Here is an 18,978-nt window from a genome sequence, read left to right on the forward strand (position 1 = left end):
AATACAAGGTGTTTCTCCTCCATCCTGAGGGTGGCCACTTCCCCTTGGGTCCCCTCCTTTTCTTTCTCCTATGGTCCACTCTCCTCTTCTTTCAGACTCCTCCTTCTCCAACACTTAATTTTTCCCACCCACCTGGCTTCACCTATTACCCTCTCGCTTGCCTCCTTCCCCTCCCCCCCACCTTATTATTCTAGTGCCTTCTCCCTTCCTTTCCAGCCCTGAAGGGTCTCAGGCCGAAACATCAGCTGTTTTCCCATTTCCATAGCAGGTCAGGCAGCATCTGAGTCCCGCCAGCACTTTGTGCATGTTGCTTTGGACTTTTTCGTATTTATGATACTGAATAAAATTCTTACCACCGATTGCATTTGACGACTGTGTTTTCACCCCAGCTGTCTGACATGAGGGATACGGGTAGTTAGAAGCATTAACACCCATCTTCTTGGAACACACATGGCAAGAATCTCTTTAAGATAGTCTTCTTCCACTAGGCAAGGAACTTCAGCTGTCTGCTGACAACCTGAAGAACAGTTCCTGAGGGGAAAATTAATAAAGATTTAATTGCTTCCTTTACATACAAGGTTCTGCTTTATGTTATTCAAACTCTTTAGTAACCACATGACTCAGAATGCAAACAATGAACAGACTCAGTTTCAATGGAACACAGCAAGAAGAAATGTGGTACTTGGTACAAGGTTAGACATTATGATTTTGCTTAATTCTTTTAAAAGTCAAAACAAATCAGCATATATGCTGTTAAATAAAACTGCAGATTAAAAATGGAATTCTACCACTAAACACATCACTCCCTTCCAAACAAGGATCATTTTCTAGATGGTTCCTTTGTCCACTTGTCTCTCCCCACAGGTCTCCTTCCTGGCACTATCCCTGCCAGTGGGACAAGTGCTACACTTGCCCCTACACCTCCTGCCTCAGCACCATTCAGTCCCACCAGGTTAAGAGACACTTCACACGTAAAAAGTGCCAGGGTAATCTACTATAACCACTGCACCTATTCTATATTGATGAGACTCCACATGGACTGCTTTGTCAAGTATCTTTGCCCCATCCGCCACAAAAGGTGGGGTTTTTGGTGGCCACCCGTTTCAATTTGATTTCCCATTGCCATTCTGACATGTTTGTCCAAAGCCTCCTTTATGGTCACAATGGGGCCACTTCCAGGTTGGAGGAGCAACACCTCATATTCCATATGGGTAGCCTTCACCCTGACGGCATGAACAGCGAATCTCCAACTTCTGGTAATTTCTCCCATCTCTCCCCGCCCCCCCCCCCCCATTCTCCACTATGACTCTTATGACTCTCCCTTAAACATTCTCTTGTCCTCACCTGTCCATTACTCCCCTCTAGAGTTGCTCCTGCTCCTCCCCATTCTCCCATAGTCCAATGCCACCTCCTATCAGATTCCTCCTTCTTCGGCTCACATCTTCTATTTATTCCCTCCCAGATTATTACTTCAGCCTTCATCCCCTGGCCAAATTCCCTCTTTCCTTCCAGCTTGTTCACCCTCAACTCCCCCCCCCCCCTTATTCTAAAGACACACACTCAGTGATTCAGGAACAGCTTCTCCCCCTCTGCCATCTGATTCCTAAATGGACATTGAATCTTTGGACACTACCTCACTTTTTTAAAAAAATATACAGTATTTCTGTTTTGGCACTTTTTAAAAATTCTATTCAATATATGTAATTGATTTACTTGTTTATTTATTATCTTTTATTTTTTCTCTCTGCTAGATTATGTATTGCATTGAACTGCTGCTGCTAAGTTAACTAATTTCACGGCACATGCCGGTGATAATAAAACTGATTCTGATTCTCATCACTGCCATTGCAACAGAAAAAAGACCTTTCAAAATAAAAGTATTGCCTGTACAATGGATTTGCTCCGTACTAACAATCGCTTATTTTTTGAGATACTACACAGAAAAAGCCCTTCTGGCCCTTCAGGCTGTGCTGCCCAGCAATCCCCCAATTTAATTCTAGCCTAATCACAGGACAATTTCTAATGTCCAATTAACCTACCGAACAGTATGTCTTTGGAATAGGGGAAGAAACCCATGCAGTCATGAGGAGAACATACAAACTCCTAAAAGACAGCTGCGGGCACCCGGGTCACCGATGCTGTATGTTCCCGGACATACATTCAAGCAAGCTCATTTCCTTCACATTCATCATCATGGATTTCTATCGTAAAGCTTCCCTCCCACCACATGCAGATCTTCCCATCCTCATCTACTTTTTCCACTGTTTCTTCCACATAGTAATTTAAACACCAGATTAAAATGAAGCAAACATTTGCTGCAAAAATGTATATCTTGTCAAAAAGAAACTGAAAAAAAAACACACTTGGCCTTGGTTGTGTGGAAACGATGATGGGAGTGAGGCAGGGGTGAGCGGAGGTAACTCCAGATGCAGCAAGCTGATGTCTAAGCATTCAAACCAACACAGCAAAGAATGATGATTGCTCTGCTGAAGGGTATAAATGGTAGGCAGTCAGGACAATCATCATTCTGTGCCATGTTATATGACTTGGGCAATCATAGTCTAATGACCATGACTGTTCTTGGCAAACTTTCCTACAGAATTGTTTTGCCATTGCTGCCTTTTTGGCAGTATCTTTACAGGATAGGTGACCCTAGCTATTCTCAATACTCAACAGAGATTGTCTGCCTAGCATAACCAGGACTTGTGATACGCATGACCATTCACCACCTGCTCCAATGACTACGCGTGACCCTGATCTGGGGGGAGGGTGCTATGCAGGTGCTACACCTTGTCCAAGGGTGACTCGCAGGCTGGCTCACCTTGTACCTCCTTTGGTATAGTCCTATCCCCTCCCCATCATCCAGCTCAACACAGTGGTGCAGTGCTTAAAAAAATATAGTACAGCATTACTGCAAGATCATGATTTAGTTCCTGCCACTGTGCTGTAAGTTTGTACGTTCTTCCGATAACCACCTGGTTTTCCCCTGGATGCTCCAGTTTCCTCCCACATCCAAAGATATGCCAACCTTTTACCCTACTCTGAGATCAATCCAAACCCTACCCTCCCATGTATATTTCCATTTTTCTATTATCTATGGGCCTACCTGAGTGTATCTTAAATGTTCCTAATTTATCTGCCTCTATGAGATAAAATAGAGACATATTGGGTAGGATATTCCAGGCACCCATCACACTGCCTTTGAACAGTAAATCCTACAAGAGGTAGTGGATTCAGCCCAGTACATCATGGGTAAAGCCTTCTGAGCACATCTACGTGAAACACTTACGGGAAAGCAGCATCGCATCCATCACCAGAGATCCTCACCTCCCAGGACCTACTTGCTCTTTTTTTGCTGCCACAATCAGCTAGAAGGTACAAGAGCCTCAGGACTCACACCACCAGGTTCAAGAAGTTACTACCCCTCAACCATCAGGCTCTTGAACAAAAGGGGATAATTACACTCACTTGCCCATTCATTGAAATGTTCTTACCATCAAAGATTTCACTACAAGGACTCTTGATATTATCTTGTTCTCATTATTTATTACTATTTGTTTATATTTGCATTTGTACAGTCTGTCATCTTCTGCACTCTGGTTGATCAGGTCTGGTTATGGTTACTATTCTATAGATTATCTGGGTATACCCACAGGAAAATGAATCTTGGGGTTGTAAGTGGTGACATACAGTTGCAAGAAAAAGTTTATGAAGCCTTTGCAATTACTGGTTTTCTGCATTAATTACTCAAAATATGATCTGATCTTCATCTAAGTCACTGCAATAGAAAAACACAATCTGCCTAAACTAATAACGTACAAACAATTGTACTTCCTGTCAGTACTGAGTACACCATTTAAACAATCACAGTCTAGATATGGGAACCTCTGGGGTAATGCCTTCTACAAAAGCTATTTGGAGTCAGGTGTGGGTTGAGATGAGTTGAGATTGGAAGTGTGGATTGTTCAGGTGCCCTGCCCTACTAAAAAGTCAGCTTACTGACTGAGCCTGATCTTAAGAAAGATTTTGTTATGTGCACCATGCCTCAATCCAAACAAATTTCAGAGGACCTCAGCAGAGCTGTAGACATGGATGAAGTTGGAAAAGGCTACAAAATCATTTCTAAAGATCTGAGTGTTCATCAGTCCACAGCAAGAGAAATTGTCTACAAAAGGAGAAAATTCAGTACCGCTGCTACTCTTCCTAGGAGGGGGCATCCTGCAAAGATCACACCAAGAGCACAATGTACAACGCTGAAGGGGGTGAAAAAGAACCTAAGAGTAACAGCAAAAGACCAGCAGAAATCTCTAGAATTTGCTTACGTCTCTGTTCATGTGTCCACTATAGGAAAAACACTGAACATAGCAAGACACCATGGAGGAAGCCACTGATCTTCTAAAAAAAAAACACCGCTGCATGCCTCAAGTTTGCAGAAAGTCCCACAATGCTTCTGGGGCAATGTTCTGTGCACTCAATGGACAAATAAGCCAAAAGTTGATCTTTCTGGCAGAAACATACACTGCTATGTTTGGAGGAAAAAGGGCACTGCACACCAACACCAAAACCTCATTCCAACTGTGAAGCATGGTGGAAGGAGCATCATGGTTTGGGACTGCTTTGCTACCTCAGGGCCTGGACAGCTTGCAATCATTGAGAGAATGATTAATTCAAAATTGCATCAAGATATTTTACATGAGAATGTCAGGGTTGGGGTCCATCACCTGAAGCTTAATAGAAGTTTAATGATGCAATAAGACAATGATCCAAAACACAAGAGTAAATCAACAATAATAGTTTAAAAAGAAGAAAGTTCATGCTTTGGAAGAGTCAAGTCAGGAGTCCAGACCTTAACCCAACTGAAATGCTGTATCACGGTCTGAACAGGGCTATTCATGCAAGGCACCCCAGAAATATTGCTGCACTGAAATAGTCTTGTGTGGAGGAATGGTCTAAATTTCCTCCTCACTATTGTACAAGTCTGATCAGCAGCTACAGGAAACGCTTGGTGGAGGTTACTATTGCTAAAGCCCTCAAGGGTTTACATATTTTTCACCCTAGACTGTGAATGAATAAACAATATGTTCAATAAAGACATGAAAAGTATAATTGTCTGTGTTATTAGATCAGGCAGATTGTATTAGTCTATTATTGGGATTGAGATGAAGATGAGTCCACATTTTATGAGTAACTAATGCAGAAAACCAGAAAATTGCAAGTGTTCACAAACCTTTTCTTGCAACTGTATTTGCACTCAGATAAAACTTACTTTGAACTTTGGACTCTGTAAAGAACCTAACTCTAACATCTCCCCCATACTTTCCTGTAGTCACCTTAAAGTTATGCCACTTTGTCCGTCCTGGGAAAAAGTCGCTGGCTGTGCACTCAATCGACCTATGTTTCTTTCTTGTACAGCGCGCAGTTCAGTATCCCACAGGCAGCGTCAGTAAGCTATTCAGAGACGGTACCTGTGCATTAAATCAATTCAGACATCACCAGTCCTAATCTTTCAAACAAGAGAAGTCTGTTGTTCCCGACAAATCCAAACTATAAACACGGGCAGTCCAGTGTTCCCAACAAATTCAAACTGCCTTTTGCTTCTATTTAAAAAGGGAGAGAAAAGCAGCAAAGAACTGGTTTCACTCAATTTTGCAGCTGACAAATGAGGTGCTCTAGTTCAATCACAGACTCTCACAAGATTAATTTATAATAGCACCTCTTTGGCGCCAGCATTTAAATATAAGAGGTGGAAAACCAGAGTACGACAATATAGAATATGAAAAGCATTCCTTTGACCAGGGACTTTTTAAAAACATGCAGGTGTCCATTTTCACATCTGGCTTGGCTCTGTGCCCATGATATACAATAAAAATGCAATTTTCAGTTGTTAGGGGCAAGATTACATTACCAAGGCACAGTACTGCCAAGTGCTTAATTGTTTTCAAAACAACCCCATGGGTTTACTATACCTTCTGTTATGACAGGTGACTAGCAATTCCCCCTTACCATTTTGTTGTGCAATTCTTTCTCAGTAAACCCGGTTAACTGTCAGGATGAAGCTACAAGATTCGGTCTCAAGGAGAAACTAAAAATGCCAGTATACACTGTAGCCATAGAATTGTCCTGCTGCTACCTTTGATCGTTAGCATTTAAAAATGGCAGCAATTTTGGGTCGAACAAGCCTCTTCTTCCAGGAGTGTCTCAATATGATACCTGTTGCTTGTTTCTGTTGAATAAAACACTTCTATATCCACTAACTTCAGTGTCTCCCTGGTGACTTTGATCACATCACAACGACGTCATGCATGTGTTTGTGCTCAAAAAACAGTGATTTTGTCACTGTTTTTGCTGAGTAATAAGCAGTAAGACAAAACAGAACTGTTTTGCTCACTGTGGTTTCAAGCATTCAGGCTTGGAGATGCCAGAAACAGCCGAGAGTGAAAAATAAAACAATTTCACTACTTCAAGTTAGGAACGATGAAGAATTTTAAGATATCAACAATCGTCTTGAATGGCACAATGAGAATAAAGATTTGGAGGATGCAATTGTCAAAAGCATTATCTGTACTAGGTTGCTGCACTTTTGTTTAATTACAGTCAAAAGAACATGGAAACATACACCGGATAATTCCCCATCAATAACTAATGGGAACTAATACAGTCTTATAGTACCATATTGGCAGTGTTCTAATTTGATCTGTATTTCATAATTTATTAGGTTAAGTAGTAGTTCACCTTATACAGTCTGCCCTCCTTATCCGCAGGGGATTGGTTCCAGGACCACCAGCGGATATCAAAAAACGCAGATGCTCAAGTCCCTTATTTAACCTGTCTCACTGCGATGGACTTTAGGACTCAGCAGAGCTCCAGACCTTATATAACCAGTCTCAGTGAAGTGGACTTTAGGACCCAGTAGAGCTCTGAGTCCTCAGTATTTCTATTCACAAAAATAATCACGATCACAATTGAAAATAAAGTGGAAATAATAAAGCGATTGGAAAGAGGTGAAACGCCATCGGTCATTGGAAAAGCGTTAGGCTACAGCTGGTCAATGATCAGAACAATTTTAAAGGATAAAGTGAGAAAGGCCCTGCCTTGATGAAAGCTACAATTATTACTAAGCAATGCAGTGGTTTAATTATTGAAATATATATGTTTCTTAAGTGTTTTATATGCATAGAAAGGTAAAATATATACTATATACTAAGATAAACGTTTGACTAACTGACGCTAAATAATACCAGATGTACCTGTTCCGACTTACTTAGTAAGAGAACTTCTGGTTTTTTATTCCAATCCCGATCCGCGGTAACCTACGCACATCCTCCTGTATACTTTAAATCATCTCTAGATTACTTATAATACCTAATACAATGTAAATAGTTGTTATACTGCATTGTTTAGGGAATAATGACAAGAGAAAAAAGTCTGTACATGCTCAGGTGCTGGAGAGAGAACTTCTGGGTTTTCCCAATCCGTGGTTGGTTGAATCTGTGCATGTGGAACCTGCGGATAAGGAGGGCCGACTGTATATACATTTTTAACTAGTTTGGTGTCCGCCACTTAATTGGGCCAAAATATACTAGTCCGGGTGTGCCCCAAATAACTTGAATCCACAGTACTTGAGGAAAAAGGCTAGCTATATTTCCAAATGAGAATTAGGTTCAGTATCACCTATGTCGTGAAATTTGTTAACTTTGCAGCTGCAGTACAATGTAATAATTGAAAACATATTAAAAAGTTTGGTAAATTACAGTAAGTATATACGTATATTAAATAGTTAAATCAATAATGCAAAAACAGAAATAAAAAGTAGTGAGGTAGTGTTGATGGGTTCAATGTCCATTCAGAAATCGGGTGACTGAAGGGAAGAAGCTGTCCTGAATCATTGAGTGTGTGCCTTCAGGCTTCTGTACCTCCTCCCTGATGGTAGCAATGAAAAGGGGGCCATAACCTGGGTGATGGGATCCTTCATAACGGACATGTGCATTTGAGGTTCCGCTCCTTGAAGATGACCTGCATATTCTGGAGGCTAGTACACAATTTTATAGTACTTAGGTAGTATTAGTGTTTAATTTGTTCTGCATTTCATTTAAATGCATAATTTATTTGCTTAAATGGTAGTTTGCCTTTTTTGTAATACAGGTGGCCCCCACTTTTCGAATGTTCGCTTTACAACAACTCGCTGTTACGAAAGACTTACATTAGTACCTATTTTCGCTAACCAAAGAGGATTTTCGCTTTTGTGAAAAAAAGACGCCCACTTTATAAGTGTGTTTACACCGAAAAAGACTACAATGACCGTGAAGCCTTGTGCAGGCAGTTGTTTGCGCATGCGTGTACATGCCGAATTTTTTTCCTCCAAATCGATTTTGGCTCACTGTCTTCCTGAGTTTGATAAGTGAAACTACAATATTTATACTTTATACAGGGTATAAATTTATCATATCGTTCCTGCTTTTATTATATGTGAGTGTTATTTTAGGTTTTATGTGTTATTTGTTTTGATTTGGTAGGCTTTTTTTGGGCCTGGGAACGCTCAAAAGATTTTTCCCATATAAATTAATGGCAATTGCTTCTTCGACTTACGACATTTTGGATCACCAACGGTTTCATAGGAATGCTCTATCTTCGGATTGTGGGGGAAACCTGTACCTCTTTATCTATTTCCATGAAACTTTGGCTAATTGGACCAAAACATACTCGTTCTGATGTGTCTCAACCGGAATCCACAGTTTTTGAGGAAAAGAAACAATGCCATTTCTCGTCTGAGTAACAGCAATTGGCCTGCCAATTAAATACCACAAGTGATCAAGATCAATCTTATCCCTATTATTGAATGTTGCTATCCTCCACTCATCTCCTTTGAAAGAAATGCCCTTTATCTGGAGAAGTTCTGCAGTCTGTCATGTTTCACTTCCTTTGCTCTCTGAAAACACCGATTAAGTTATTTCAATGCTTCCAGTGAAACATCCCACCCACCATCAACTCCTGAACCATCGATCATGCATTCACCATTGGGGAATGCCAAGGGAAATTCTACAGTGCATGTTATAAACCCTCAACCAGGGACAAGAAGAGGCCTTGAAGTGATGCTGTAAAGGCTGGGAACTAAATTAAAAGGAAAGTAAAAACAACTGAAATTCTCGTCAGGCAGCAAGAGAACCTAGAATGATAAACAGGGTCTATGAAAGATCTATACTGTGAATCCCATCCATTCTTTTTGCCATAACCCTGAACTCATTTCTTAATGTTCTATTTCCTTTGTGGAAAATAAATTATTAAGACTGCTTATAGCAGAAACTTTTCAGAAACTGCTCTGAATCATAAAAGTTCTAAGTTAAAAACTCACTACTGTGTATTGAAATTGGTATGTAAACACCAATGCCTTTGAATGGGCTCAGTCCATCACGGTTAAAGCCCTCCCAACTATTAAGCATATCTACATAAAATGCTGCTGTAGGAAAGCAGCATCCATAATCAGAGATCCCCACCACCCAGATGCTCACTTCTTGCTGCTGCCATCAGGTAGAAGGTACAAGAGCGTCAGGACTCACAGCACCAGGTTCAAGTACCCCTCAACCATCAGACTTTTGAATATAAGGAGATAACCACACTCACTTGCCCCATCACTGAAATTTTCCTACAAACAATGATCTCACTTTAAGGACTTTTTATCTGTTATTTATTTATATTTGCATTTGCACAGTTTGTTGTCTTCTGCACTCTGGTTGATCTTTCATTGATCCTGTTATAGTTACTATTCTATGGATTTCCCAAGTATGCCGACAGAAAAATGAATCTCAAGGTTGTATATGGTGACATATATGTACTTTGATAATTACATTTACTTTGAACTTTGTGTGTCTGCCTACCGCCAACTGAAGCCTTTTCTCCCAGTTTCCTGCTTCATTGAGAGAAAAATGACCCAAATGTAAAAGGTTCTAACCTGCACCTATCTGAACAGTGAAATCATATACCACAAGCAGGCTTGCCCTTCAAAAGGAGATGGCGTCCAGAAAGGATATTTTAAGCTCTGCCCCGTAATTGAGTGGCACCAGTTGCTACACATTTGACACATATGAGTGAAGCATGAGCCATAAACAATCTGAAAAAACTCATACTGTGATTGGCTTTCACTGGCCCTTCCCTCTGTGGACACTCAGTAAAAACATCAAATGACAATGCTGTCTAATAAATCAAAGACCCATTGTACACTAGCTTTAGCACTAGAATTAACTTACTTGATCCTAAATTGAAGTGTACAACCATTTACTCAAACCATTGGATACTGCTTGATGTTGTGGTGTTCACTGAGCTCGGCAATCAGCTTGCAGACGTTTCATCACCGATCAAGGTGATGTCCTCAGTATGGAGTTTTTGGTGTTTCTCTCTGGGAATAGCGCTACCCCCCCCCCCCACCCCCGTTCACTTCCCTTGGTCCTGATTGCCTGCTTCATGCTTGTCTGCACCAGAAACTCCGCAGTGTCCCGTGAAAGTCATGTCCTTCTCAGTCATCGTGTATCGAGATCAGTGACAGTGGATCCTAACTCTGTACCACCAGTTTGTGCTCCTGTAAACAATCTGAGAGCTCACATCCTGCCTGGCTGACGTAGTACTTGTTGCAGTTTCCACACATAATCCTGTATTCCACACTGCTTTTGTCAGTTGCTTTTACTGGTATCTCCATTCTCGAGGCAGGCTTCCCTTATGTCACCGTTGGTTTGTGAGCGATTGTGATGTCATGAGGTTTGCGCAGTCTGCGATATTCTTGACGTACGGCAAGGGAGCCTCTCGAGCTCTCCCGTAGAGAAACACCAACAACTACACACTGAGAATGTTATTTGTACTGGTGATGAAACGTCTGCAAGATAATTTCCAAGCTCAGAAAAATACGCAACATCAAATGCCTGTACCCGAGCTTCCAATATTCATCATCCTATTTCGGACACTATGTGCCTGGCATATTAGATACACACCCGATTTTCAATTCCAACAAGGGAGGTTGAAACATCGAGGTGAATGCAGAAATATGGAGATCTTTTGGGTGCTTCAGTGCTCTGCAGGTTCCAGAAGGCAGGGGCAGAGTACACACACCTCACAGCAGGCAGGCTATGGGACAGGTCACAAGCCGATGTATGACTACTTTTCGTCGATTAAGGTGACGAGGGCCACTGAAGCATTGAGGTGAGTGCAGAGGTTGAGCACTGGCTGCTTGTCTTTTGATTGCTCTGTACTGGAAAGGAAGAACCTACCGCTGTGCCTGGGGTGTTTCCCAGGTTTTCTGCATTGTGGATGTGGATTTGGACAATAAACTTTTTTTTCCCCCCAGTCTTATAGATTTTTTAAATATTCTGTGTTTTTCCAGAGTAAATGTGCCTGTTCTGTTTTTGTTCAATTTTTTTCTGGTGAGATTCAGGGTTTGACATGCCTGTTCTGTTTTTGTTTGTTTTTTTTTGTGCAAGAAGGGGATTTTGGGGGGGGGGGGGGGGGGGGTCAACATGCCTCTTCTGTTTTTGTTCGTTTTTCATGTGTGGGGAAGTAGGATTTGGGTGTTGATGATTGTGCTGCCTCTCTTTTCTTTCTTGGCTACCCAGATGAATTTCAGAGTTGCACACTGATCATAAATGAACCTTTGACAAGGGTGACAGGAAAAAGTACCGTACATGTCAAGCTAATTGTCTGAGTGTTATTCAATATTCATCTGACCGTGTCAAATTATTGAATTCTCTACTTTTGAAAGACAAGACAATAGACAATAGGTGCAGAAGTAGACCATTCGGCCCCTCGAGTCTGCACCGTATACTAAACTTTAGACCATAAGACAGAGAAAAATTATGCCATCTGGCCCATCGAATCTGCTCTATCATTCAATCATGGCTGATTCTTTTTTCCCCTCCTCAGCCCCACTCCCTGGCCTTCTCCCCATAACCTTTGATGCTGTGGCCAATCAAGAACCTATCAATCTCCACCTTAAATACACCCAATAACCTGGCCTCCACAGCTCCCTGTGGTAACAAATTCCACAAATTCAGCACCTTCTGGCAAAAGAAATTTCTCAGCATCTCCGCTCCTCTATTCTGAGGCTGTGTCCTCTTGTCCTAGACTCCCCCCCCCCCACCATCTTTCCACATCTACTCTGTCTAGGCTTTTCAGCTATCAAAACCCCTCCCACCCTCATCCTTCTAGATTCCAGTGGGTATAGATCCAGAGCTATCAAACATTCCTTATATGATAACTCTTTCATTCCCAGAATAATCTATGTGAACCTCCTCTGAACCCTCTCCAATGCCAGCACATCTTTTCTTCGATGAAGAGCCCAAAACTGTTCACGATACTCAAGGTGAAACCTCACCAGTGCCTTTTAACACCTCAGCATCACAACTCTGCTCTTATATTTTAGACCTCTTGAAACAAATACTAACATTGCATTCCCCTTCCTCACCATCGACTCTGCCTGCTAGTTAACCTTTAGGGTGTCCTGCACAAGGACTCCCAAACTTTTGGATTTTCTCTCCGCTTAGAAAATAGTCTGCACATGTACTTCTTCTATCAAAGTGCATGACCATGTATTTTCCAACATTGTATTTCATTTGCTACTTTCTTGCCCATTCTCCTAATCTGTCTAAATCCTTCTGCAGCTTACCTCTTTCCTCAACACTACCTGCCTCCACCAATTTTCGTATCATCTGCAACTGGGCAACAAAGCCATCTATTCCATCAAAATCATTGATATACAAGCAATAAAAGAAGTGGTCCTAACACAGACATCAATAGAACACCACCAATGACTGGCAGCCAACCAGAAAAGGATCACTCGCAGCCTTATACCAATCAGCCAATGCTCTAATCAAGGCCATTAACTTTCCTGTAATACCATGGGCTCTTAACTTGATAATCGGCCTCACGTGTGGCACCTTGTCAAAGGCATTCTGAAAACCCAAATATACAACATCCACTGCATTCCCTTTAACTATCCCATGCGTAATCTCCTCAAAGAATTCCAACAGGTTTGTCAGGCAATTTCCCTTAAGGAAACCATCTTGTCCTGTGTCAACTGTTACGTATTCAGGCAACAATAAATATATGAGTTAGGCAAGAGATTATATAACAAATAACACATTTATTTAACACTAAAAACAAACCCCCCAAAAGTAAACAAACACTAACGTAACCGGTAATCAGCTGCTGTGCGGCAGCTTAAACAGTTCTTAAAGCGATGCAGCTCAAACAGTTCTTAAAGCGATGTTGCAAAATCAGTTCTTTAGAGTAGGCTTGCCACAAGTTCAAAAAGCTCACAGTCCATTTAAGGGAGAGACTTTTTAAGACGATTTAGATTCTCTTTCACGCCGTTTTGCTTTGATCCCCGAAGTCGAACTTTTCCCACGAAGAATTTTTGAAATGTAACGGCTTAAAGGCACTGACCTTTCCTTTATCACACTGTCCTCAATCTTTTCTGCTATCCCGCAGAGATTAACACGAGAACAATCAACGAATTCCTTCCGAATAAGGATTAAACAAGGTCGAACCCGTTTCACCGTCGAAATAGATTCTCCTCTATCTTTAACTCCCGAACTCTGATCTTCACTCTCCACTGATTCTCAACTAGCAGTATTGTAAAGAACCTGCTGGCAATGACATTTTAAACTTTAGGCATTAGATAAAACTTCATCTTTCAACTAAACTGCGTCATCACATTAAATCAAGCAGTGGCATGAAGTCAACATGGCAAATCCAGCCACGAACTGCCCTTCCTCACAGGGAGGGGTCCTCCTTTTATACCCTGTAAAAAAAACCTTTCACATGATGTCTACTGGCGGGAAAATGACATCACTCCACCATCACAAGACCATTACCTCAAGTCCAGTATAGCTACAACCCCAGTCACGTGACAAGGGTACCACTGTCATGTGTCACGAGTACGTAACACAACAAGTTTCCTTTCTGCTGCCTCCCTCAAAGAGTGGAGTGACATTTGCAATTTTAAAAAATCCTTAGAACCATACCAGAATCCAATGATTCTTGAAAGATCATTACTAATGCCTCCACAATCTCTACCGTTACCTCTTTCAGAACCCTTGGGTGCAGTTAATCTATTCCGAGTGACTGATGCACTCTTAGGTCTTTGCTTTTTGAGCACCTTCTCCCTTGTAATAGTAACCACACTCACTTCTCTTCCCTCACGCCATTCAACATCTGTCACAGTGCTAGTGTCTTTCACAGTGAAGACTGATGCAAAATATTCACTTAGTTCATCTGCCATCTCCTTGTCCCTTGTTATTGTTTCTATATCCACTCTCATCTCTTTTTTATGTATTTGAAAGGGTTTTTTCCTAACTACCTTGATATTGTTTGTTAGCTCACCTAGCATGTACCTTCAACCTTCAGAATCTTACTTGGAGAATGATCTTTCACTGACATCGAGGAAGAAAAATATTGCTTAAACCATCCGATTAAACGGAAAAAGATTTTCAAAGTATTCCAAAGACTTAATGCTCATATTATTTTTGTACAAGGAACTCATGTGAGGAAAGAGGACAATTATCGCTTTTTTCGGTTTTGGAGGGGTCAACAGTACCATTCGAATTCGAATGCCAAAGTAAGGGGAGTTTCAATTTTTATTGACTCCTCTATTGCATTTGTCCAACACGATATCTTTTCGGATCCAAATGGTAGATTTTTGTTAATTACTGGCTTACTTTTTAACAAAAAGGTTGCTATGGTTAATGTTTATGCTCCAAATGTAGATTGTCCCGATTTTTTTAAGTCCTTATTTACTCTCTACCTAATCTAAATGAATATAAGTTAATAATGGGTGGTGACTTTAATTGTTGTTTAAATTGGACAAATCTACATCTACTCAGACTTTACCTAATAAGTCGGCCACTTGTATTAACTCTTTTTTGACTGATAATGGAATTTTTGATATTTGGAGATTTCGGCATTCTAAGGACAAAGAGTTTTCATTTTTCTCACATGTTTATCATTCCTACTCGAGAATTGACTATTTTTTTTATTTACTCTTGTTTTATTCCATCGGTAATTGGTTGTAATTATGATATTATAGCCATCTCTGACCATGCTCCATTAAAACTTTCTATTAAATTTACGGATACAGCTTCTAGTGCTAGACAATGGCGATTTGACTCTACCTTACTGCAAGATCCGGATTTTATTAAATTTATGAAAGAACAGATCGATTTCTTCTTTTCAACTAATTCCACCGATGATATTTCTTGCGGAACACTCTGGGACACTTTTAAAGCATATATACGTGGCCAGATTATCTCCTACTCTGTTGGTCTGAGAAAATGCATTAAGAAGGAAACTCTTTTATTGGTTGATAAAATTAAAGAGATTGACAAGAAATATTCGATTACTCCTAGTAAGGAGCTTTACAAACAAAGGGTTGAACTTCAAACGGAACATAGTTTATTACTTACATCTTCGATTGAAAATCAATTAATGAAAACCAGATCTGATTTTTATATACATAGTGATAAATCGGGTAAACTGTTAGCTAGTCAATTGAAGAATGCTTTGGTTAAACGTCAAATTACTAAGATCCGTCAGCAGAATGGGGATCTGACAGTTAACCATGATGAGATAAACAAATCTTTTCAAGATTTTTATACCTCCCTGTATCATTCCGAATTCCCTCATGATCATAATACCATGTGTGATTTTCTTGGGAAATTGAATTTTCCAAAATTATCATCAGATGATCTTTCAATATTAGAAACTCCTATTACGAATGCAGAAATTAAAGGGGTTTTTCCTCTATAAATTCTGGGAAAGCACCAGGTCCAGATGGGTATACAGTAGAATGTTTTAAATGTTTTTCCGTTACTCTTTCTCCTTGGTTATGCAGGGTTTTTGAAGAAGCAATTAGATTGGGCAATCTGCCACAATCTTTTTATAGAGCTTCCATTTCTTTAATATTGAAGAAAGATAAAGACCCTACTGACTGTGCATCCTATAGACCAATATCCTTATTGAATGTAGATTCCAAGATCTTTTCCAAGTTACTGGCATCCAGGCTGGATAAGTTATTACCTCAAATTATCTCGGAAGATCAAACTGGTTTTATTAAAAATCGCTATTCTTTTTTCAATGTTAGGAGATTATTGAATATTGTTTATACTCCTTCACACAGCACTTCAGAATGTGTCATTTCATTAGATGCGGAGAAAGCATTTGATAGAGTTGAATGGCCATACTTGAGAAGTTTAATTTTAGTCCGACATTCATTTCCTGGATTAATATCATACTCCAGTAGCCTCGGTGCTTACTAACAATCAAAGATCTCCCTTTTTTTGTTTATTTCGGGGTACTAGACAAGGCTATCCTCTTAGTCCATTATTCTTTGATATTGCTTTAGAACCCTTGGCAATTGCTATCAGAGAATCACAGAACATTTTTGGCATTAATCGTGGGACGGATATACATAAGCTATCATTATATGCAGATGATTTATTATTATTTATTTCTGATCCTGAGAAATCCATTCCAGCAGTTATATCATTGTTGGCTCAATTTAGTGATTTTTCCGGGTATAAATTAAATCTTAATAAGAGTGAATTGTTTCCTTTAAATAGACAAGTTGCAATTTATGGAAATTTACCTTTTAAATTAGTTAATGACTCTTTATTTACTTAGGGATTAAAATCACAAAAAAATATAAGGACTTACTTAAGGTTAATTTTTTACCCTTAATCGATCAGATTAAATGTTTGTTTACTAAATGGTCACCAGTATCTTTATCTCTGATAGGTCGGATTAATGCTATTAAGATGGTTATTTTACCCAAGTTTTTATATATATTTCAAACGGTACCAATTTTTATTCCGAAATCTTTTTTTGCTAATGTTGAATCAAAAATTTCCTCATATATATGGCAGAATAAAAATCCTAGATTAGGTAAAAAAAATATTTACATAAGGCAAGGAAGGAAGGTGGATTGGCATTTCCTAATTTTAGATTTTATTATTGGGCAGTTAATATCCGATATTTGATATGTTGGTTAAAGGATTGGGATTTATCTTTTAGCCCTCATTGGGTGAACTTGGAAATTAAATCTGTACAAGGATTTGCATTGGGTTCTATTTTAGGGACTTCTCTTCCCTTTGTTCTTTCTAAATTGCCGAAATGAATTGACAAACCGGTAGTTAAACATACTTTACGTATATGGTTTCAATTTTGGAAATTTTTTGGGTTAACTCAGTTTGTTTTAAATATTCCTATTGTATCCAATTGTTTTTTTTTATCCTTCTATTATAGACCAAGCCTATTCAGCTTGGAAGACTAAAGGATTACTACGATTTTCTGATTTAGTTTTGGATAATTGTTTTATGTCTTTTGAACAATATAATTTGCCTAGATTTCAATTTTTTAGATATTTACAGATTAGGAATTTCTTAAATACTGTACTTCCTACTTTTCCAAATTTTGCGTCTTCAGGTATTTTGGAGAATTTGTTTGAACTAAATCCTTGTCAGAAAGGGCTAATAGCAAAACTTTACAATATAATTATGAAGATACGTCCAAAGCCCTTCTATAAGATTAAAAATGATTGGGAAAGAGAAGTTAACCTTACTATCCCTATTGAGAATTGGGATAAAATTCTTCAATTAGTTAATACATCATCTATATGTGCTAAACATTCATTAATACAGTTTAAGGTTGTGCATAGGGCTCATATGTCCAAGGATAAATCAGCTCATTTTTATTCCTATATAAATCCTATTTGTGACAGATGTCATTCTGAGATAGTGTCTTTAACTCATATGTTCTGGTCGTGTCCACTTTTGAAAAAATATTGGAAAGACATTTTTGATATTATTTCTACTGTATTGAACACTGATTTACAACCTCATCCTATTACTGCAATTTTTGGTTTACCAATGATGGACTCACTCCATTTATCCTCTTCCACTTGTCGAATGATTGCATTTCTTACACTAATGGCTAGAAGATCTATTTTGTTGAATTGGAAAGAAATTAATCCTCCTACCGTATTTCATTGGTTCTCTCAAACTACGTTATGTCTAAATTTAGAAAAAATTAGAAGTGTTATATTTGATACTTCTATTAAATTTGAAAAGATATGGAGACCATTTATTCAATATTTTCATATGATGTAATATGACCCTGTTCCAAGCCTATTTGCTCTTCCACTTTCGATTTTATATATGTTGAGAGGATCGGAGTTGACGACACTGATGATTTTGTATTTTTGTGAGATATTATAAATAGCCCTTTTTTTCCATTTTTTCTTTTTCTCTTTTTTTTCCCTTATTAGTTATTAGATTAGTTTTTTTGCATTTTTTTTCTTTTTCTTTTTTCTGTTTTTTTAATATATATTATGATATACCTTGGTTTGCCTTGTTTATTTGTAAATTGTATCGTCCATGATTTGGGAATACTCATTTATACTGTAACCATTGCTTATGTATTCTTTCATGTTCAGTTAACCGTTCTTGTCTTTATGCATCGGAGTCTCGTGCCTGATGGTAGAATGTCAAAGACGCTGGATGGATGGGTGGAATCCTTGATAATACTAAGGAGTATGCAGTGCTGATAAATGCCCCTGATGTATGGTACAGAGACCCGTATGATCCTCTCAGCTTGATAAATATTTAAAATCCGCACAGCTGACAAATAAATATTCGAGGCTGGATGATTCAGAGGGGACAATAACGCGCACAGAAAGGACAGCACACACAAGGCAACAAGGGAAACTATTTAATACTTAGGGGTTTAATGGAATTCAATAAATTCAGGTTCTCATGCGTTATGATGTCACTTATTTTAACAGATGATTACAAATCTTACAATTAAACTGTTGTCTACTACCGACAGAAGATCAGCTCCAAAGCTGAAGGAAATAATTTTTTTGTGGGGAGTTGGAGGGGACAAGCAGTCTAGACAGTATCTGACTCAGCCAAGGATCCTATTGGTAACAAGAATCAACATTTGCTA

General features: G+C 39.2%; 1 protein-coding gene across 1 annotated transcript in view; it reads right to left on the reverse strand.

Annotated features, from left to right (window-relative positions):
* Window positions 1-18,978, reverse strand: part of LOC132402297 (BTB/POZ domain-containing protein 7-like) — a 205,918-nt gene that overhangs the window by 176,415 nt on the left and 10,525 nt on the right. The window contains exon 2 of the mRNA XM_059985162.1: window positions 354-531. Within this exon, the coding sequence (XP_059841145.1) occupies window positions 354-435 (82 nt within the window). The 5' untranslated portion in view covers window positions 436-531. The remainder of the gene's footprint in view (window positions 1-353; window positions 532-18,978) is intronic.

The sequence above is a fragment of the Hypanus sabinus genome, chromosome 11, assembly GCF_030144855.1.
Source record: "Hypanus sabinus isolate sHypSab1 chromosome 11, sHypSab1.hap1, whole genome shotgun sequence".
NCBI lineage: Eukaryota > Metazoa > Chordata > Chondrichthyes > Myliobatiformes > Dasyatidae > Hypanus > Hypanus sabinus.